This window comes from Mastomys coucha, unplaced genomic scaffold (assembly GCF_008632895.1).
Source record: "Mastomys coucha isolate ucsf_1 unplaced genomic scaffold, UCSF_Mcou_1 pScaffold21, whole genome shotgun sequence".
NCBI lineage: Eukaryota > Metazoa > Chordata > Mammalia > Rodentia > Muridae > Mastomys > Mastomys coucha.
The window spans coordinates 63,570,954-63,594,211 of record NW_022196904.1 but is presented as its reverse complement, the minus strand read 5'-3'; the positions used below and the strand labels follow the sequence as shown (position 1 = coordinate 63,594,211).

The window sequence follows — 23,258 nt, the reverse complement described above, 5'->3', positions numbered from 1 at the left end:
CTCAGAAATCCGCCTGCCTCTGCTTCCCAAGTGCTGGGATTAAAGGCGTGTGCCACCACCGCCCGGCAACACCTACTTTTTAAATGGCCTAAAGGCTAATAGTTTTTGTAAATGAACAGTTATCATTTATACTTTGATAATAGTACTAAATTTGAATCCTAATTATGTGAAACATTCTCTCCAGAAGAATTCTATTCTTACATTAATCATATCACCAAAGCATACTGTGTCTTTTTAATTTTGTCCATAAAAATGTTGTTACAAATATATGGCTTCTATTTGCATAAGTACTTATATAGTGGCCCAGATTTGTTGTTTGGCCAGCAAAATCTAAGATACTTTCTCTCTAGCCATTTACAGAAACATTTGCCAACCTCTGGTCTAGTCCTTCTCCAGGGGAAGCCTGTGTTTTCTTGCCCCGCTGAGTTTAAGCTCTCAAGATTGGATTGTCATGCTGGGTCTGCGCCCATTATTTACTGTGTCCTGGCCTGTGTTTCAGGGTTTGTTAGGTAGGAGAAGCACAGCACTGTGATTAGACCTCACCTTCCCCCACCTCCTTGCTTTTCTGAGAGTATTATGTAGTGTAGGTTGACTTTGAACTCATAATCATGATCACCTCATGAGTTCTAAGATTCCAGGTCTGATCCCATGCTTGGTTCCGTTTAGTAAATCATTTGTATGTGCCACTGCTCTGGGGGATGTCATCATGTAGACTTGAAGTAGTTACCAAGTAACAGAGGAAAAAGCTTTGCCATTTTCTTACCCTTTGGGGTTTTTTGTTTGTTTGTTTGTTTGTTTTTTTAGAACAGTGCCCAAACCTCAAGTTAAAAAGCAACCTAAGATTCAGCGTGGAAAGAGGAAAAAACAAGAGTCTTCAGATGATGATGACGATGATGATGAAGCTCCCAAAAGGCAGACTCGACGTAGAGCTGCTAAAAATGTGAGGTCAGTTGTGCCTTGGAAGTTCTTCATTGATGGTGATGATGCAGATGTTTAGAACTTGGTTCTTTCAAGTTTCAGATGATGTGATCGACAGGTAAGAATATCAGCCTGAGGGTGGCGCACACCTTAGATCTCAGCACTTGGGAGGCAGAGGCAGGTGGATCTCTGTGAGTTTGATGCTAGCCTGGTCTATATAGCTTGTTCCAGAAAGGCCAGAGCTACACAGTGAGACCCTGTCTCAAAAAACCAAAAATAACATAAGCTAAAACTGCTTTTAGAATCAAACCATCCTTGGGGAAAAAAATGGTGTTGAGCCCAGTGGAGAGGGATAGTAACCCCTGTTCATTTCCAACGGCCTCAAGGTTATATCCTGTCCTACTGACTGTCCTACTGACTTTCTAATGTTTGCCGAACAATGTTTGGATTGTTTTTCACTTCTCAAGTACTCTTGAGTCTCATTGTATGTTTTGATACTTGGAAATAATCATAATATTAAACTTTAGTAACAGGATATGAGGCATTAATTGATGGTGAAAAAAGATACAGATATATTGAGATAATTGTTTGTTTACTTTAGAGAATATGAAGTCCATTTACTCTCAGAGCACATGCATGTTTCTTTAGGCTTACGTAGAACTGTGAAGCTGAGCCCTAGCGATACTCATTACTGCCCGATGTTTCCAACTGATAGTTAAATGTAGGAGTAGGGTTTTAATGTGCTGGTATTTAGCTTACTTCATTTTCTTCCTGTGTTATAGCTAGAATTATGTTTTTCTAGAATTATTTTGTTGTGTTGGAGACTAACCCCAGGTCTTGCTTATATGAGGCAAATACTATTGAGCTGTGCCTCCTTGTATTTATTGTTCATGTGTTGTAAAGGTTTTTTTGTTTGTTTGTTTGCTTTCCTTTTATGTTTTTGATGTAGTTCAGGCTAGTCTGGAACTATGTTGTCAAGGCTATCCTGAAATTTACTGTGTAGCTTAGACAAGTCTCAGGCTGTTTCTCTGACTTCATTTCTGGGATCATCATGGCCAAATACATTTTATATTTACAATTCATAGGCATGACTGAAAATTCTCAACTCTTTGGGTTAAATTTAAATTAATCTCATTTTCTTGTTATTGGGAGATAAAATTATATGATTGAAACATTTGATCTTAAGGAATATTTTCTGAATAATAACAATTTTCCTTTTGTTATAAATTTTCTTTTTTGTCATAATTAACATAATAGTTACTCAATACTAAGTAAAGATTATTTTTGTCGTTTCCTGTATCTTGCTTATACATATAGTGTGAGCTACTCTTGAGTTTATCTGTGGGCATGCATCAGGGCTTGAAATGGGGTGCAAATAGGCATTGAGTCCACTGACTCAAATCTGTAAATAACTTGTTGGAGTCAAAGTGTGTGGTTCCTATTGCAGTGCTACTCTATAGAGATGCTTAGCTTTGAAGGTGCAGTCTCTTACTCATGCAGCGTTATTTCTCACACAGTTACAAAGAAGATGATGACTTTGAGACTGATTCAGATGATCTCATTGAAATGACTGGAGAAGGAGTTGATGAACAGCAAGATAATAGTGAAACTATTGAAAAGGTCTTAGATTCAAGACTGGGAAAGAAAGGAGGTTTGTGTCTTTGGGGAGCAAATTACTCACTTTGGATTTTTGAGACAGGGTCTCTGGTAGCCTTGGCTGGCCTCTAACTTGATATATAGACAAGGATGACCTTGAACTCCTAATCTTCCTGTCTCTACCTCCCAAGTTCTGGGATTATAGTTGTGCACCAACATTTTCAGAATACGTGGTGCTGGGGGAGTTGAGTCAGGCCTTGGTGATGCTTGCCAAGCACTGTACCAACTGGTTGCAACTGGAGCCCACAAATTTATGTATGTATATATGTATATATATTCAAAAATCCAATGTTTTACCTATTTTTTAATGTGATAAATTTAGTCCACACTCATATTTTGAATTGTAGAAATTTCCTGACTTATTTCAGAGCTAAAGACAAAAGAATGTCTTTTAATTTAACCTAGTCAAATAGTACATAATGTAGATGATAAAGCATAGGTACTTACTCATTAACATAGAGCAAATCTGTGTTTATTTAGTTGGTTTTGAATCACCTTGTAAAAATACCAGATTCATCACAGACGTGTTTGGGTCATAGTGAGGTTTTTAAAAACTCCATATGAGATATTTCTGATAAAATACCCTTTTCACAAGTAGGGCTGGGAATATAGGTCATTGACAGCTCTTGCCCAGCTCCAGTCCTCACTGCAAAAGATGAAACCAAGCAAAACCGTCCTTTTCCTGCCCTACCCGTTGGTTTTTGAAATTGAGTCTTGAATCTGTGTAGCAGTAACTAGGAACCTGGTACCTTGCCCAATTAACCATGTCCCCGGCTCCCAGGTTGGTTATTTGAGGGTAAGATAGTTACCAGCTTTGGGAGGGTCAGGACAGGGTATTTTGATTTCTTTCTCTATTCTTGGAGGAAGAGATCTGCTTTTTGCGTCAGTCAGGACTTAAAAAAAAAAAAGAAAAAGGGTGTTGCTGTTTCATTTTTCGGTGTTTGGATAGAGGACTTGTATGGTACCACCTGCAAGTTTGCACATACTTTAAGGTAATTAGTATTATCTTCAGGATATTTGAGAGGACTGAGTCTGTCCTGTGTTGTAATTGACTAATTGTAATAAGGGTAATTGTACAATAAGTTGACTGCTTATTGTAAGTCAAGACACTCACTGGTTTATTGAAGAAGAGACTCTTCCTGGCAGTTGCATAATTGGGAATCTTTCATTGCCTGGTTTCTTACAGTTTCTTTAAAGCTGATCTGAATCCTTTTGCAGCCACTGGAGCATCTACCACTGTGTATGCTGTTGAAGCTAATGGAGATCCTAGCTGTGACTTTGACACGGAGAGGGAGGAAGGTGAAATCCAATACCTTATCAAGTGGAAGGGCTGGTCTTATATTCACAGCACGTGGGAGAGTGAAGAATCCTTACAACAACAGAAAGTGAAGGGCCTAAAAAAACTGGAGAATTTCAAGAAGAAGGAGGACGAGATCAAGCAGTGGTATGTTGCCTGCTACAGAGTAGTGTTTCCAACTGAAGGGAGGGGACGTTTTAAATGTGTGGAGAATACAGCTATCTAGGATTTCAGTTTTTGCCTTGACCAGTCTGTTGAAGGAGCACTGAGCACTCTATGGTTCTGTTTTCTAAATGGAGATGCCTTCATATATTGCTACTAAAATTTCAGATTTAATAAGACTAGCTAGCTCACTGAACATTTGCTATATTTTCTTTCTTCAGTATATTTGATCTTGACAATAAGATTGTGAGTTTCTTCTTTTTCTTTTTCCTTTTTTTTTTCTCTTTCTTCTCCTTTTTGTAGATTTGTACACCTGATTTGTAGATGGGCCAGGCGAGGCAGAGAGTAATTAAATGAATCAATGACTTGAATTTAGACAGACAAATGTAGAGCCAATCTCAAGAACGTTTTGTTATTTTCTTTGGTTAGGCTGGGTGACTTATGTGAAATTTAATAATCTAGAACCCTCTGAATTATGATATGCTTAGAATTATTCTTAGTTTTAATACAATTTGCAGAAATGTTTTTGTTGGTTTTTAAACCACAGACCTGTTACTAGTGAATATTACCAAAGAGATAGACACATGGACTCATCTGTAATTTACATTTGTACTTAGAACATTTTCTCTCATCCACATATGTATAGATCTCCAAATTCTAACTGGTATATGCTGTTTTTGGTCTTCTGTCTAGGTTAGGGAAGGTTTCTCCTGAAGATGTTGAATATTTCAATTGCCAACAGGAGCTGGCATCAGAGTTGAATAAACAGTATCAGATAGTAGAAAGAGTAATAGGTAAGTCCATGAAAATTTACTTTAGTCCTGTGTAAACTTGGAGAAAATGACCTTTGGCTTTAGGATAATATAAATTTATAAAATGAGTTTTGCAGTTTTACTTTTTGAGACTAAACAAAGGCCTATATTTATTTTGAAGGGAGAACTAATAATTATTGCTTGTAGGTTTGGGTGTGGGGGGATGAGAGGAGACAGGAATGTCAAGGATGTTGGTTCCAAAGTTTCTGAAGAGAATATGAGTCCCATTCATTAAAATGAAAGGACCAAGGGAAGAACTGATTTTTTTAGAGTTGAAATCAAATGCTTAGGTTGATAACTTCATTGTCATCTAGAGACAAGCATTACTTGAGGGCTGCAACATTTGTTCAGCTGGAGTCTCTAGGTCTGAGTATTGTTGGAGTAGAAATAGGTGATTGACATGGAATACTAATCTTGTATTTGATTCTTGTATTTCGGGGTGGGGCTAGGTGGTATCAGTGAAATTGTCCAAGGAAATAACTGTTGGCAGAACAGGTCTCATTGAGGTGGCCTTAGGAGAGAATTAGAGGGCTTCTGTATGTACATTCAGTGACCTTTTACCCGAAAGGTAATAGAATAGTTAGGATGAGGTCCAGCAGCCAAGTGTAGAACCAGCTTCTTTGTGAACAGAAGATGAATGAGCACATACTTGCCAGAACATTTTTAAACTACCGTTTTATGTGTATGGGTGTTTTGCCTCATGTATATCTGTGCCTAGTGTGCATACTTTTTGTTCATGAGGAGACTGGAAGAGGGCTTCAAATCCCCTGGTACTAGAGTAACAGACAGTTGTGAGCTGGCGTATGGGTGGGTGCTTGCAGTTGAGCCTGGCAGGGTCTTTCAGAAAAGCAGTTAGGGTTCTTAGCCTCTGAGACATCTCTCTAGCCCCTTGCTTGTATAATCTGTCTTTGCCTTTTTGGCATGTTTCTAACTGTCTGCCTCATTTTGTGTTTGCTTAGCTGTGAAGACAAGTAAATCTACACTAGGCCAAACAGATTTTCCAGGTGAGCAGCATGTCTAACTTTTAGTAAATGTTCAAAATGAGCATTTTGTGTTTTACAGATTATTTATAGTTTTGTTACATGGTATTCATTGGTTATACATTAAAAAAGAAAATCACTTCCTATGTAGAATTGACATTACTTGATAATTTTTTATTCATGATATAGCTCATAGTCGGAAGCCAGCACCTTCAAATGAACCTGAATATCTGTGCAAGTGGATGGGGCTGCCCTACTCAGAGTGCAGCTGGGAAGATGAAGCCTTGATTGGAAAGAAATTCCAGAATTGTATCGACAGCTTCCACAGTCGAAACAACTCCAAAACCATTCCCACAAGAGAATGCAAGGTTTGCCAATTGTTGAGTTTTGTAATTTAATTTAATTTTTTATATTTTTATTTATTTACTTTCTATTTGTTTTGAGACATGAACTCTCTATGATGTTGCTCTGGTGTCTCGGAATTCACTATGGAGATTGAGTTGTCGTTGAACTCATGGAGATCCATTTATTTCTGCATCTCCAGTCCTGAAATTAAAGCCTACTTTAATATTTTTTTATTTTTTATTTTTATTTTTTGTGGAAAGCTGTGGTAACCAAAGGGTTAGATGGGCACATATGTCAAAGCAAAAATACAAGAAGAATCGATGATTTAAAATTTACATTAAATATAAATAATTACAGCGTAGGCTGTTGAATTTGCTCAGAAAGTAGAGTATACCTGCATGTGTGCAGCCCTTGGGTTTGATTGCTTAGCACCACACAAAACTGAGCAACACTGGGTATGCCTGTAATCCCAGCGTTCTGGAGGTGGAGGCAGAGGAATTAGAAGTTCAAGGTTGTCCTTGGCCTTGTTGTGAGTTCAAGGCCACCCTGGTTTACACATGACTTGTCTCAAAGGAAAAAGAAAGAAAGTGAGAGGATGGAGAGAGGGCTCAGAGATTAAGAACGCTTACTGTTCTTGGAGAAGACCTAGGTTCAGTTCACAGCACCCAGGCTGTGGTTTACAGCTGTGACTCCTATTCCCAGAAATTCAGTGCCATCTTCTGACCTGAAGGGTCCTCTGTGCAATGTGGTCTACTTCAGTACACTCAGGCACAGACACACACGCACACACACACACACACACACACACACAGACACACACACTTTTTTAAAACAAGGATCAGTTAAATAATGACTTTGCTGTGGGTTTATATAATTTAATACTTTATAGTTAGCTATATTGTGAGAAATATTTGAAAGTAGATAACTTTAAAACAGACAGGAAAGATGTCTCTGATTTTGTTAGAAACTGAATATACAAACAAGCTTTTTATTGCTAGATTGATTGTACAAGTCTTTTCTTCTTAATGGAATTTGCTGAGTTCTAGAAATATGCTTGATTCCTTTGACTGTATCTTAGAGAAGTTGAAGTTCATGTTAATAACATTAAGCTCCTTCCTGTCTGTGAAAGCCAACATGTGATTGCTGGTCACAAATGTGGTGTAGAGGCCAAGGTCGGAATAGAACAGAGGTGGAGATCATGGCTCCAGTGGGCATTGGAAGAGGTTTCCTGAGGAAACCAGCCAGTGCTTACATTTCCTCTGCCCCTTGGAAAGTGTAGTGGTGTTTAATAACATATGAGAAAGTGCCCTGGGGCCTGGGTTGTAGGCTTTGTAGGTAAGGATAGTTGCTCTTGCAGAAGACTAAGCTTCAGTTCCTAGTTCCAACACAGCTGTTCAACCACTGTCCAGACCCAGGGTTCAGTCCCAGGGGACCCAACACTCTTCTGACCACCTCAGGTACATATATACACGCAGGCAAAACAGTCATACACTTACACTTAAGACTTCCAGAGTGTTACTGTATTGTTTAGAAATGGTAACATCAAGGTAACTCTGAGTGTCACACAGTAAAGGATGAGAAAATTAAGAGCTAATTAATGTTCACAGATTTATGTCAGAAAAGGAACAATTCATTTAAAAATACTTGATTTCAGTATTCTGGGAACAGAATAGGAAGGGGTGAGGTGGGGCGACAGTTCATACCTGAATATGGCTAATATTGTAGTTTAAGGTCAAGGAAAAATGTTCTAAGACTTAGGTTTTGTTCATTTTTGTTTCTCAGGCACTAAAGCAAAGACCACGGTTTGTAGCTTTGAAGAAGCAGCCGGCATACTTAGGAGGAGAGAATCTCGAGCTCCGAGACTATCAGCTGGAGGGCCTCAACTGGCTTGCTCACTCCTGGTGCAAGTAGGTAGAAATTATGCTTAGATTTTCTCTGTTGTGTTTGGCGTATTATTATCTTAAGAGCTAAAGGTTGGGCCATTTAGCCTTTGGGGATTTTAAGTGATTAAAGGTAGGCGTGATTCCTCTGTCACATGTTGTGTCATAATGAGAGCTTCCTTTACTGCTAAGGGCAGATTTCTCCCACACAATTTTAAAAATGTTTTTACTTAAGTATATGGGTATTTTCCTGCATGTATGTCTGTGTACCACTTGTGGACCGTGTGCCTACAGATGCCAGAAGAGGGCATTGATATCCTGGACCTTCTTGTGAGCTGGGTACTGGGAACTGAGCTCCGGGCCACAGAAGAGCAGCCAGGGCTATTAATCACTGAGTGGTCTCTCCAGTTTAACTCCTCCTTTGTGGCTTTATTTTTTATATTAAAACAGATATCATTATTTCAGAATTACATTATAGCTTGAAAAATACAAATACTCAAATTTATCCTTAGGGTTAGGAAGAAGGTTTCTAGTTATAAACGTATTTATAGTAACTCTTTACCAAGGGAGCACCTGTACTACTTGTCTTTTCAATTGAATGTAGTATTTAAGACTGAAGAAACATCAGTGTTGGAGTTTGACTGAGAAAAATGATTTTCATTAACACTACCCATCCTTGTGCAGGCAAATCTAATGAAATGCAGTGGGAGACATGTAGACACAAAGAGATATGAAAGTAGATAGAGACTTGGGAAAAAGGGGTTGGGTTGGTGGAACAGGCATGGGATAAGAGGAAAATGGGGGGGGCGATCAAAGAATGTTATGTGTATGAAATTGTAAAGCAAGTAGGGTTTTTTAGGTTTTTTGTTTTTTTTAAAAAGATTTATTTTTTTATTATTATAAATAAGAACACTGTAGCTGTCTTCAGACACACCAGAAGAGCATGTCAGATCTCATACGGGTGGTTGTGAGCCACCATGTGGTTGCTGGGATTTGAACTCAGGACCTTCTGAAGAGCAGTTGGTGGTCTAACCGCTGAGCCATCTCACCAGCCCTGTGTTTTGCTTTTTAAAACCACTTTTCTTTTTTTTTTTTGGTTTTTCGAGACAGGGTTTCTCTGTGTAGCCCTGGCTGTCCTGGAACTCACTCTGTAGACCAGGCTGGCCTCAAACTTGGAAATCTGCCTGCCTATGGCTCCTAAGTGCTGGGGTTAAAGGAGTGTGCCACCACCGCCCGGCGAGTCCTACTTTTTCTAAAGGATCAGTAAGAACTTAGATGTCACTAAAGAGATTGTATGAGCTAGCACTTTTATTTTATACTTGATGGTGCTTAGGAGCAAGGATACCATGAACTTTTTCAGAGTTGTACAATATTTGCTATATAGTCATTAGCATGAGATTTATTTATTTATTTATTTAGTCTCTCGATGTAGTTCTGGCTTGCCCTAGGACTCAGTATGCTCACCAAATTGGCCTTTAACTAAAAGAGATCTGTTTGTGATCTTGGCAAATTAAATGCCTTGTTTTTCTAGCTAGTATCACTAGCTAATACTATTTCTAGTGTTAAATATTTTTAATACTCTGGTTCACTAGTGAAGCACATATATATACAAACCAGTTCATTAGGCCCAGAAACTTTCGGTGGAAATACAGTCCCAGTAGCATGAGTATAGCTGAGAGCTGCAACGGTGGCCTGCTTGTGGGTAGCAGTGTCTCTCCAGGCACAGGAGCAAGAGTACAAACACCATTGGGCCTGTGTGCTTTAAGCCCTACTTGGCAAGGATTACCAACCAGCCGCAGTTCCTGAAGTGAGTCTAACTGCCAGCACTGGCCTTCCCTTGGCTTTGCTTGTGCTGCTTCTACTGATGTTTGTGTACCTCGGAGACACGATGAGCAACTACAGTTAAATCCTGCAGTTTCTGAGTTAAATAGTCAGAAAAGGCGGGAAAGGAGAGACCCACCAAGAGCCTTCCTAAGCTAGGCTGGGCCAAGTCCTCCAAGAGGGACTTAGGCTTTGAGAGCAGGAAGGAGAGCTGGTGTCTGCAGGGAAATCGGAGGAGTCCCCTGCCAAAGAGAGCAAGCCACTTAGGGGTTAAGCTGAATAGATGGCACTGGGGTTGGGCCATCTACATATTCTAGCTTGGGAAGGACCCAGATGAGCTGTGGTACCCAGGAAAAGCACAAAGTCACAAACAACCAACAAATAGCAGAGTTGTGAGGTTCCTTGGCAGCACCATGGTTCTGCTACTGAAGGAAACCTAGAACCTTGGCCAAAGGCAGACATTGTGGCACTATTTTTATTTATTAATTTTTTAAAAAGTTAGTTTACATTGAATGTGACCAGTGTGTGTTTATATACTTGCATGGCTGACAGGAAGGAATCCTGCTTGCCTATTCCCTGATGCTGGAGCCTGTCTTTAAGTAGTTAGGCTTTATCACACATGCTTTACCCTTTAGCCATCTCACTGGCCTGTAATAGTGTTTACAGACTATGTCATACTAGATCTCTAATTTCCTGCCATATAGGCTACTTTCTATTTCCCAAATAAACTTTTCTTTTTTTTTTTTTTAAGATTTATTTATTATTATAAAGAAGTACACTGTAGCTGTCCTCAGACGTACCAGAAGAGGGCATCAGATCTCATTATGGGTGGTTGTGAGCCACCATGTGGTTGCTAGGATTTGAACTCAGGACCTTCAGAAGAGCAGTCAGTGCTCTTACCCGCTGAGCCATCTCACTAGCCCCCCAAATAAACTTTTCTAACTGTGGTCATTTTCTTCATTTGTCTTTCTTTTTATATTTCTACAATTAAAAAAAAGGGGGGGGCTGGTGGCCATCTGTACAGCTACAGTGTACTCATACACATAAAATAAATAAATAAATCTTTAAAAAAATAAAAAGAAGGGGGCTGGTGAGATGGTTCAGTGGGTAAGAACACCAACTGTTCTTCCAAAGGTCGTGAGTTCAAATCCCAGCCACATGGTGGCTCACAACCACCCATAATGAAATCTGATGCCCTCTACTGGTGTATCTGAAGACAGCTACAGTGTACTTATATATAATAATAAATAATTCTTTAAAAAAAAAAAGAAATGGGGAAATTCAGCTTATTTCCTAGTACTGGTCCATGAACACTTGGCATCAGTCTTCCAAGGTGTTTGTTTGATGTTCAGAATCATCTACTGTTAGCTCTTTAAGGCAGAGGCTGGAGGATTGCAAATCAGAGATCAACCCGGAGTACATAGTGAGAATCTGCTTCATAGAAAAGAAATCAAAAAAATGAAAAAGCAAAACAATCCCCTTATAATCCTACACTCTTTCTTGGATAGTCTCATTCAGTTGCAGTGAGGCTAGGAATTGTCTGTGGCATATTTAAAATAGTTTCTCTTTGTCTAAAATATACAAGGCCTTGGGCACTGTCTGTAGCACTACACACAATACAAAAACCCATCCTTTTACACCCACATTAAGTAGGTCTATAGAATAGTAGATGTCCTATTGATCAGTCAAATGGAATGCAGTGGAGTGGAGAAGGTAATTTGAGCAGAGGCACGGGACTGTTGGTATATAGTATTCAAAAGCAAGGCTGGTAGCTAGTTTACTCCTTTGTATATTAATGAACCCAAGGCTACATGCTGTATGCTTCTATGATAAAACTTGTCTTCTTTGTTAGAGGGATAGCCTAGTGAAGACAATAAAATTCAGAGCTTTATGGGTAAGATGGGAACCTTAAATGTAATCTAAATATTGAATGTACTTACGGATAGATTGTCTGGTCTGTTATTTCTATCTTCTGCTTTCTTCCATATTTAGGAGGCATGAGTCACTGGAGATGAGAAGAAATTCATTGAAAGGACAAACTGATGCTTTTCTTTGTGGCTGTTGTGTATCTTGTGCAATAATGTCTTTTTCTGTATCTAATTACTGTCTGTATTGTTTTCTTCCTGCAGAAGTAACAGTGTCATCCTTGCTGATGAGATGGGCCTAGGAAAGACCATTCAGACCATATCGTTTCTCTCCTACCTGTTCCACCAGCACCAACTCTATGGGCCCTTTCTCATAGTTGTTCCCTTATCCACCCTTACCTCATGGCAGAGAGAGTTTGAGATCTGGGCGCCAGAGATTAATGTCGTGGTTTATATAGGTGACCTGATGAGCAGAAATACGGTGCGTAAAGAAAAAGAGTTGGAGTGGTATGGGGGTTAGAAATGTAGTTTGGAGATTGACTGTTTTAGATGCATCAGTAAACTCTTTATAACACTGTGCTGTGTGCTCAGTACTCGCAGTTTCGTCAGCATGCAACTCAGTCTTTAAAACATTCAACAAGGTGCATACTATGTTTTAAGACAGAGCAATTGCACCAGAGTATTTCTTAACTATATTACAGTAGTTCTCTTCTCTCCTAGTTTTTTTTCTCTCTCCCCTCCCTTCTCTCCTTCCTAGAGTCTTACTATATAGCTCAGACAGGGCTCAAATTTGTGGCACTCCTCGTGCCTCAGCCTCCTGAGAGCTGTGATCACTGGCATGCATTACAACTAGTTTGATGTTTATATTTATGATCCCCTTATAAAGGAGAACAGTACATTTCTAGGAGTCTTGTTTGGTACCAAACATTTACTTGAGCATCATGAATTTAGCACACAGTAAATTTGTCTTTGTTTAGCATATGTATTTTTGAGAAATGAATGACTTTTTGGGTACCTACTGTGTGCTAGTTTTTGTGTTATGTGTTGTAACTCTTATGATAGTCTTCAGAATTGATGGCAGCAGCTCTCTGCCATGAAGACAGCTATCCAGGGTGTCTGTCCTAACTCTTGCTTTTTAGATGGACAGAATGGCAGAACTGAGCCTCAGCTTTCAAGACACAAGTCTGTGTGGTCCTGGAGTTTTGCTCTTGTGCCCTTCTATTTTAACATGGGTTTTGGAGATGGCTTGTAGTAAGAGCCGGCCACTGAGAATCTTCAACATTTTGAATAAACACTGCAAACATATTTTCATAGATTCAAACTTGTTTTTATTAAATGCTGTCATTAAAATAGTCTGACTTGGGTTAGGGTTGTAACTAGGGTTGTAGCTTAGTGATTGACTCTAGCATGCTTGAGGCCCTGGGAATTGAACTTAGGACCTCTGGAAGAGCAGTCAGTGCTCTTAACTGCTGAGCCATCTCTCTAGCCCCTGATACAACCTTTTTGTATTTCAAGAAACTCATAGAAATCTGCCTGCTTTTGCCTCCTAATTGCTGGGATTAAATGTGTGTGCCAGCATGCCTGACAATGTCTCCAACTTTAATTGCTGATAAATTCTGTACACTTAGTCAGATCTTAGCAGGAGGGCTTGTTTTATTTGAAATGATAAAGTTTTTCCTGCTCAGTGCTCTGTAGTTTGACTCTGACTTTCAGTGTTCTAGCTTGGGTTTATATCAAGTCTTCTTAGAGTGCATAGGTTGTTCATTCAGTTCTCATGAGACATGTTTGTTGTTTCTATTGCATCTTTTATAAGACTTGTTTCAAAAACTTGGAAGTAGAAATTGTGTCTTAATTATTGTTTTTCTCTTCTTGTAGATAAGAGAATATGAGTGGATTCATTCTCAGACCAAAAGGTTGAAGTTCAATGCACTTATAACAACATACGAGATCCTCTTAAAAGATAAGGTGTGTAATTAGTAATAAAGGTTAAGTCTTGCCCATGTGTACCCTGTTAAGTAGTGGGGGCTGTGTGCGTCCTACTTGTCATGCTTTCTTGCTTTGTTTAAAAGATGAAGCAAACAAACTTAAAATATTCCTCAAATACTAAACTTGTGAGAACAAACCCCACCGTAATGGGAGCTTAGGGTGTCTTACTCCAGTTGAATTAAGCAGGATGCAAGAGGAAAGGGTATCGAAGCGGCACTGAGGTACTCTACAATGATTGGAGAGATTTTTCTAAAGTTACTAAGTGGTAAATGCTTTTATTCTATATTCAGTTTGGTGGTCTTGTGTTTCCTATGTCAAGGTTGGGGTTGCACAATAGGCATGAGAATCTTTCGAAGACAAAGTAATGAAGAGTTTTTGTTTCTGTTTTTGTTCAGCAGACCAGTTTTCAGCCTTGTGAAGGGGCTCATAGTAGTGGATTGTATAAGAGATTGACTTATAGCTTTAGATGAGCTTGAATTTGGCCATTGATAGAACGAGCAGAAGAGTCCTAATATGCATTAAATCTGTGAAGAATAAATATGTCTATGTGTGTATCTTTGTGATGGAATTTGTACAGAAATTATTTAGATATGTAAGCACTTCTGGGTGCCCTTCTGACCTGGTGGCTCATCTGTTCTATTTTTCACTTTAGACCGTGCTGGGCAGTATTAACTGGGCCTTCCTGGGAGTAGATGAAGCCCATCGGTTGAAGAATGATGACTCTTTATTGTATAAAACTCTGATTGATTTCAAGTCCAACCATAGGCTACTGATCACGGGCACCCCTCTTCAGAATTCCCTCAAGGAACTTTGGTCCTTGCTGCACTTTATTATGCCGGAGAAGTAAGCTCCTTCCTGTTTGTTTCAAAAGGTGCTAGAATGTCTGATATGCCAGTTTTCCCTCCCACCCCTCCTCCTCCCTTTTTTTTTTACTTTGAGAAAGGGTCTCACTGTGTAGTATTGGCTATCCTTTAACTATGTAGACCAGGCTGGCATCAATTTTAGAGAGATGTGCCTGCCTGGGCCTTTCAAGTCGTAGCGTTAAAGGCTGTACCACTGTGTCTGGAAACTTTCTGATGTTCTTAATAGATTTAGCAAAACTGATAGCATGGAGAACGTAAGCATTCATCTGTGGCAGAAGCAGCTGTGTTAAAATCTTGTATAATACAGGGATAGAAGCTAAAGAAATATGCCTGGAGTTGCCCACCACAGGTTTGAATTAGGTAAAGCATTTGGTAAATGATTAAGACATGAGAACCATGTGGGGTGGTGGTGCTTCTTGTAATCAATCCCAGCACTTGGGAAGTTAAGGCAGGAGGATTAGGAAGGAATTCAGTGACAGCTATTGAATGCGAGCCCACTGTCAATTCCATGTAGCTCTCTGCCTCAAAAAGCATAAATCAAAACAAAGTCTCAAAGCTACACAAATGAAGTATATGACGTACATAGTCTGACATGCCGTAAATGCAGTTTATGATGACAGAAGCGTGGGTTTTAGTCCTTACTCAAGCCAAGCTGCTTCTGACAGTTTCTTGGTTCATCTCTATTAGATAAATTGTATAGGACAGATACATAGTATATACATTCATTTGGCAGACTTAAAATTGTCTAGTGTTGTTCAGTGACAACTTAGGACAAAGTCTAAATTCACTAGTTCAGTTTGGAAGACTGTAGTGAGCTGGATCCTGGGTCATACTGACTCCTAGCTCTTGTCCCATTACTCATTATGGATCAGCTGTCCTGGCCATCTTCCTGTCTCTTTCACATGCTGAGCCATTCCTACTCTGTTAATCTGGAATGTTCCTGGTCCTTATTTTTACATGGAACCCACCTCTTTTCTTATCTTCCCTCCAACCCCCTTTCTGCTTTGCTGCATATCACTGAATTAGGCTTGTGGAAATACTAGCGATCTCATTTGTCTTATTCCTTGGTGGTTCACATTACCTGGCATAGTAACTGACACACAGTAGGCAATTTAATTTTTACTTGTATAATTGACATAATTGTATAATGTTTCATAATTTTTTTCACTATAACAACTAAGGTTGTTAAACATCTTCTCATTTTGTCTTTGGCTATTTGAGCTTCTTTACTGAAATATTTATTCAAATCTTTTGCTGTTAAGAAAATTAGACTGGGCCAGGCAGGCACATACTTTTAATCCCAGCACTCAGGAGGCAAGGGCAGGGAAATCTCTGAGTTCAAGGCCAGCCTGGTGTACAGAGTGAGTTCTAGGACAATCAAGGCTACACAGAGAAACCTTGTCTCAAAAAAGAAATAAAAAATTAAATTTGAGCTAAAGAGCTGGCTCAGTGGTTAAGAGCACTTGCTGTTCTTTCAGGAGACCTAGGTTCAGTTCCTAAACAGTCCATGGGAGCTCACAAACTGCTTGTAATTCCCAGCTCTAGTGAATATGAAACCCTTTTTAGCTCTGCAGGCACTGCATGTACTTGGTCCATTAACACACATACTGGCAATCGCACACAAAAAATAAAGTTAAATAGAATTTTAACAGTATTGCTTCAGCTCTTAAAAACTGTATTGTTGTTGCTAGAGAGATGACTCAGAGATTAAGAGCACTGACTACTCTTCTAGAGGTCCTGAGTTCAATTTGTAGCAACCACATGGTGGCTCACAACTATCTGTAATGGGATCCGATGCCCTCTTCTGGTGTGTCTGCAGACTGCGACAATGTATTCACATACATAAAATTAAAAAAAAAAATTATATTTGTGAGTTGAACAGTTCATTTCTGTAAAACACTCCTGGATGTAATTTCTCTCCTGGCTATGACTGTCTTTTTATTTTCATACCATCTTTTGAAGGGACAGATTTTAATTTTTAAATACAATTTATCGAGTTATTTTTATGTGAAATAGATAGGCCTAACCAAGAAGACAATGTTGTCTTTTAAATTTTAGCTGTCACATTAGGTAGATAGTTCATTTTGCCGCATGAGTACATGAAGGGTGAGGATTTTGATTCAGTTCTATTTTTCCTCACCAAGCAATTTGGAAAGTTGTTACAGCATCATTTGTTGAAGGCAGCATCTTCCAGAGACATTAGTTGAGACAGAAAGGATCTACTGCTGGTCTGTCCTGCTGCAAATGCTCATGTCCGTCCTTCTGTACAGGGCTGTCTTTAGTTCTGCTTCGTTCTAGTGTTTAATGTGGAGAGTGGAAGACTCAATTTCATTCTTTCTCAGAACATTTTGTCTTCTCAGGCTTTAATTTCTATTTCAAGGTCAGCTCATTAATTTCTGGGGGAGAACCTACTGGAATTTTGTTTGGATTGCGTTGTATCTTAAGTATTAGTTAAGGGAGAGTTATTAATCTAATAATAACTATGCCTTCTATTCCATGGTCAAGGAAGATTTTTCTCTTTATTTAGCTGTGAAATTTTTCTCAGTAGTGTTCAGTGGTTTCATTGTTAACAAATCTTAAACTATTTTGTTGAATTTATTTTTTAAATCATGGTTGCAGTTTTGGACATTTTGTTTTGGTAAGATGCTGGGGATAAAACTCAGGACTCTGTGTGTGTGTGTGTGTGTGTGTGTGTGTGTGTGTGTATGAATGTCTGTGAGTGTGTGTGTGATGACTAGGTGGGTCAGTGTTCTCTGCTGAGCTAATTGTACACCCTGAGCCCTTTTTTAAACACTGTCCTTTTCATCTCATTTAGACTGTACTAGTGTCTAGAGCTACAGTTAGAAAGAACTACAGCTGACCATAGAGATAGAGTCTATCTAGTGCTACAACTGAGCATAGAGGTATGAGTAGAGTTTAGAGCTACAGTTAGTTATAGATTTACAGAGTCTAGAGCAATGGGTCAAGTCCCCTTGGGGGTTGAACAACCCTTTCACAAGGGTTGCCTAAGACACACATATTTACATTACCACTCATAGCAGTAGCAAGATTACAGTTGGGAAGTAGCAATGAAAATAATTTTTTGTTTGGGAGATCAGTACATCATAAGGTATGTATTAAAGGGCCGAGAACCACTGGTCTAGAGTTACAGTTGAGTATAGAGCTATAGTTAGGATGTAGAGCCATGGCTAGACTCCAGAGCTACAGGTAGAAAGCAGGGGTACAGTTACATTCATATTTATAATCTTGTTCCTATAACTTTTATTTTGTTACCAATTCTCTTTGTATTTTTACTTAGAAGACCATATTTCTGCAAGTACAGGCTTTTACATGTCTTTCTTATGTGAATGCTCTTTTTTAGTTGATTTAAGTTTTATTGCATTATGATGAGAAAAGAGACATGATTTCAATTTATCTGAATTTGTTAACATTTAAAAACATATTTTAAGTAAATAGAATTAAATCATATTCTTGTTTCTCTTTTGTACCCCAACTTCTCCCAGAGACCCCCCCTTTCAATACCTACAATACCTTTTTTTGTCATGTCTTTAAAATTTATAAAATATTATAACAATAAAAATGAGTATTATAAAAGTTATTTGATATAACAGTCTTATGTAGATGCTTGTCTACAGTAATACTGAAATACATGTTTTTCTCAATATAAATTTTAAATAACTCCAAACATATTAACTATATATTTTAGAATAATACATCACTACTACTATTTTTTCAAATGAACATAAATAAAGTCTTTTTGTTTGTTTGTTTTGTGTTTGTTAGAGCTTAAAATCTTGGCTCTTACTGTGGTACAAGCCCAAAATAAGAACATTGGACATTTTAGACATTGGATTTCATTGTAATAAGGCTATACTTCAATGACCCTCACATCACCAAAGGATTTTACCTCCATCATAGCTAAGCTGAGAGTTGACAGTTCTGCTGCACCAAGAAATGAATTGTAGGCATGATTTTTGAATACAGATTTCCTGCTATGATCAAAGCTATTTGACTTGAGTGAGAGACTTTATTCTCAGCCCACAGAGAACAGGTTACATTCATTTAAGAGATGGTGTGTGTATTAAGATGGTCTATCCATAAAGTCATTCACCAACTGTTTCAATGAACAATGGATTCTGCTTGGAGGGTGGCACAGACACTAGGTGAGGGTAAGAATATGGTTCATTGGCTGTGATAATTTAGAAAAGCATTCATCTCAGAGAAAGAGTAACTTATAGAGTCCTCTTCTTCAAAATTGATAGAATAGTTACAGACATCAAGCAAAGCATGAATACTTTTTTTAAAAAGATTTATTTATTATTATAAATAAGTACACTGTGGCTGTCTTCAGACACACCAGAAGAGGGCATCAGATCTCATTACCGATGGTTATGAGCCACCATGTGGTTGCTGGGATTTGAACTCAGGACCTTTGGAAGAGCAGTCAGTGCCCTTACCCACTGAGCCATCTCACCAACCAGCCCGCATGAATACTTTTTAAATCTTGTCTAACTTGTACTGTAGAACATTGTTGAATAGAGTTGGTGGGAGTGAAATGATAGGTATAGTTTTTGTTTTTGTTTCCTTTTTGCTTATGTTGAGGCAGTTTCTTTCTTTCTTTCTTTTTTTTAAAAGATTTATTTTTTATTATAAATGAGTACACTGTATCTGTCTTCAGAAGAGGGTGTCAGATTTCATTACGGGTGGTTGTGAGCCACCATGTGGTCGCTGGGATCCGAACTCATAACCTTCCAAAGAGTAGTTGTACCCGCTGAGCCATCTCACTAGCCCGAGGCAGTTTCTTATATATAAATAATAATATAGTTGAACCCCTTCCTGTTATTTAGCTACTTATTCCCGTTTGTCCTTTTCTGCCTAGTATTTATACTTTCAGTGTACTATTTAATTCCTCTTCCTCTCCTAATGTTATTATTTTAAAATATTTCTTTGTGGATTCTCTAGGGTTTGTGTATTCTAGCCTAATCTTAGGTTAATACTGATTTACATAAATTCTCCTTCAGTTGTAAACTTACGATATTGTGGTAGAATTGTTGGTTGACACAGAATTGTCTTTTAAGGGAACTTTAAAAAGAGAATGTTCTTCCTTTCTCTTTCTTCCTCTTTCTTCCCTCCTGCTCCTTCCTTTTCCTTCCTCACTAGTATTTTCTGGGGAGCCCCTCTGTACCCCTCCATTCAGTGCTGTCTTGTAGTGCTGACTTCTCATCTTCGCCAATGTAAATGTTTTGGGTTGTTCTGGATGCTTCCCTCCCCCCACCTGGGCTGCCCTGGGTCTTGTTTCTTGTAGGATGTCTAGCAGCATTCTGGGAATTTACCCACTATGGGCCAGTTGTCACAAATGAAAATGTCTCCAGATATTACTTACCAGTGTCATTCTTGGGAATGGAGGAGTAACCACAGACTAAGCAGCGCTGTTTCATTCCTGGCTGATGTCTTTTCATCAGTGTCCTTTCATGGTGTCCTTTGTTTTCACTGCTGCGCCATCTTTCTAGCCCTGTGACTCCTTTCTCTTTGCTGTTCTTTGTCCCTCGTCAGTTCACTGGATCCATTTTTCCTTCTCCAGAGATTACAGTCACTAGTGGCCATACTAGATACTTTACACAATTTCCCACTGACAAGCAGCTTCAGGGAGGGTGTCTTTTGGCTTCTAGCTGTAGCACACAGCCCTTCACGGCCAGGAAGACATGGCGGGAGTAGGAATCAGCTGGTCATGCTAAGTTAAGTTAGCAGGACACAGGCAGTGATGAATGCTTATGCTCAGCTTGCTTTCTCTTGTCTACCTGCTGAGCCTCTTGTCCCTTTTAGAAATTTTAGAATTACATTTTGTTTATTCTCTCTTTTTTTTTTAAATTTTTAAAAAAGATTTATTTATTTATTTTATTTGTATGAGTACACTGTAGCTGTATAGATGGCTATGAGCCATCATGTGGCTGCTGGGAATTGAACTCAGGATGGCCCCTCTTGCTCCGGGCTCCACTCGCTCGGTGTAATAATACACTGTAGTTATCTTCAGACGCACCAGAAGAGGGGGTCAGATCTTATTATGGGTGGTTGTGAGCCACCATGTAGTTGCTGGGATCTGATCTCAGGACCTGTGGAAGAGCAGTCAGTCCTCTTACCCGCTGAGCCATCTCGCCAGCCCATTCTTTCTCTCTTTTATTGAAGATTCAGTGATGGGAAAATTTTGTCTTTCCTGGCAGGACAGATTGAGATTTTTTTTTCTCCTACCCTTAGATCAGTTCTTCCCTGTGTGTAACTAATATGACAATTTCCTCTGTAGGTTTGAGTTCTGGGAAGATTTTGAAGAAGACCATGGAAAAGGGAGAGAGAATGGCTACCAGAGTCTTCATAAGGTACTAGAGCCTTTTCTTCTTCGAAGAGTCAAAAAAGATGTGGAGAAATCCCTTCCTGCCAAAGTGGAGCAGATTCTCAGGGTGGAGATGTCAGCCCTTCAGAAACAGTATTATAAGTAAGTTCCTGCCAAGAGGTAGATGATTTTCAAGTAATATCTGCCTTTCTAAAAGTAAAACCTGAACAGAGGTTTTGATTTTCCTTTCCTTTCCTTTCCTTTCTTTTCTCTCCCCTCTCCTCCGCTCCCTTGCCCACCTCTCTTCTCCCCTTCCTTTTCTTCCTTTCCTTTCTCTTCCTTCCTTCCTTCCTTCCTTCCTTCCTTCCTTCCTCCCTCCCTTCCTCCCTCCCTTCCTTCCTTCCTTTCTTCCTTCCTTTCTTCCTTCTTTCCTTCCTTCTTTTCTTCTTTCCCTCCCTCCCTTTCTTCCCTCCTTCTGATCCTTCTTTCTTCCTTTGTTTCTTTCTTTTTTTACAAATTAAGTCTAGAACCTTATAAATCTTGGCAAGTACTCAGTAGTAAAGCTTTCTGTTCTTTGAGACAGGCTTTCTATGTACTTCTACCTGGCCTCGGCTTGCTAGAGACCACTGAGCTTTGTCTGTAAACCCAATACAGATTTAAGTTGAAATTCATACTCAATCAGAAGAAAAAGACTTCCTTTCTTCTTCCTTTCTTTCTTTCTGTTTTTTTTTTTTTTTTTTCTCCCTAGACAGGGTTTCTATGTGTGGCACTGACTGTCCTGGAACTTGCTTTGCCTTCAAATTCATAGAGATCCATTTGCTTCTACTTCTGGATTGCTGGGATTAAAGGCATGTGCCACCACTGCCCATCTAGGAAGTTTATTTATCTTTTCCATTTGAGTAAGAAAGAGTTTACATAGTACTTTCAGTTATGTAAATGATCCCAAGTTTGCCAATCAACTTTTTTTTCAGGTTTATTTATTTTGTTATATCTATATCTATATCAGAGTTTTGCCTGCATGCATGTATGTGGATCACATGCATGCCTGTTGTCTTTAGAAATTAGAAGAAGGTGCTAGATCTATTGGAACTGGCATTAAGGATGCTTGTTGAGTCCTGGGAACCAAACTTAGGTCATCTGTAAGATCAGCAAATGCTTTTACCTACTGAGCCAACTCTCTGGTCCTTAATTGTTAGTTCTAAATTGTTAGTTCTAATACTCTTATACTGATCAGTTAATGTAAACAATTTTTTGTTTTCTATTCATTAAATCTTCCTTGAAGTCTTTTTTTTTTTTTTAAATGTTAGACATCCTTCTAGCTACTAGAAATAATGAAGATGAATGGAACATATCCCTTCCAGAAGCGTTGAATGGCTAGGAACAAGTCATTGTACACAGTCCTGTAAGACAGGCATGTGAAAGGAGAGCTGTGGAGAGGCAGCGCTTACCCATGGGACAGAGCAAGTGCCCCTTCCTTTCTAGTCCTCCAAGCATGTGCATGTGGCACGGACAAGTTACAGCTTTTGCCTTAATGTATTGTGCAGAAATTAGAAAATAGTGAGTCTGGCATAGGCAGCAGCATCAAATGTGCTTGTTACAGGCACTCACATTTAATTTCATGAATAAGATGCATTCGTGTATGTGCATATGCATGTGTTTGGGTAGCAAACCCAGGGCCTCACACGTGCTAGGCAACACTTACTGCTGTACTCTGTGTGGCCCATTTGTCTTGTAGAAATATTATTATATATAGACAAATTAATATGGTAACTGCTCATAACCTAGCTTCAGTTCTCTCACTTCACCCATACCTTTTCTTGTATTCCTGTTTTAGTGTATGTCTCTGAAAGAGACTTCTTTTACTTAAAATAATTTATTTTTTATTTTTATTTCTTGTGCAATCATGCTCTGCCTGTATGTATGTCTATATGAAATTGTTAGATCCCCTGAAACTACAGTCACAAGCAGTTATGAACTGTCATGTGGGCACTGGGAATCGAACCCTGGTCCTCTGGATGAGCAACCACTGCTCTTAACCTCTGAGCCATCTCTTCAGCCCAAGAAAGACTGCTTATTCTTCCAAACTTTGCCCTGTTTTCATGCCTAAAAGTAGTTGATAACTTCTTAACAGTTTAATAATGTCAAGAGAATATTTATATTCCTCAGTTGGAACACACATATACACACTCATCCACAGAAACACCCATGATATTTTGCTTGTTTCAACAAAATATCTGATCTATATAGCTCTTTATTTAGTATAATTTGTTGTATGGTTCTTTCATATATTCTTTAAACAAATACCTGACTCTGTAAGTGCCTGTCTTTTTTTTTTTTTTTTTTTTTTT

The 23,258-nt window shown here is 38.9% G+C and overlaps 1 protein-coding gene across 7 annotated transcripts in view; it reads left to right on the top strand.

Annotated features, from left to right (window-relative positions):
• Nucleotides 1–23,258, top strand: part of Chd2 (chromodomain helicase DNA binding protein 2) — a 118,360-nt gene that overhangs the window by 36,507 nt on the left and 58,595 nt on the right. For all 7 annotated transcript variants that reach the window (XM_031386985.1, XM_031386986.1, XM_031386987.1 and 4 more), the window contains 11 exons: nt 805–945; nt 2,436–2,569; nt 3,793–4,018; nt 4,727–4,827; nt 5,805–5,849; nt 6,015–6,193; nt 7,953–8,077; nt 12,001–12,217; nt 13,612–13,701; nt 14,375–14,565; nt 20,884–21,072. In XM_031386985.1, the coding sequence (XP_031242845.1) occupies nt 805–945; nt 2,436–2,569; nt 3,793–4,018; nt 4,727–4,827; nt 5,805–5,849; nt 6,015–6,193; nt 7,953–8,077; nt 12,001–12,217; nt 13,612–13,701; nt 14,375–14,565; nt 20,884–21,072 (1,638 nt within the window). The remainder of the gene's footprint in view (nt 1–804; nt 946–2,435; nt 2,570–3,792; nt 4,019–4,726; nt 4,828–5,804; nt 5,850–6,014; nt 6,194–7,952; nt 8,078–12,000; nt 12,218–13,611; nt 13,702–14,374; nt 14,566–20,883; nt 21,073–23,258) is intronic.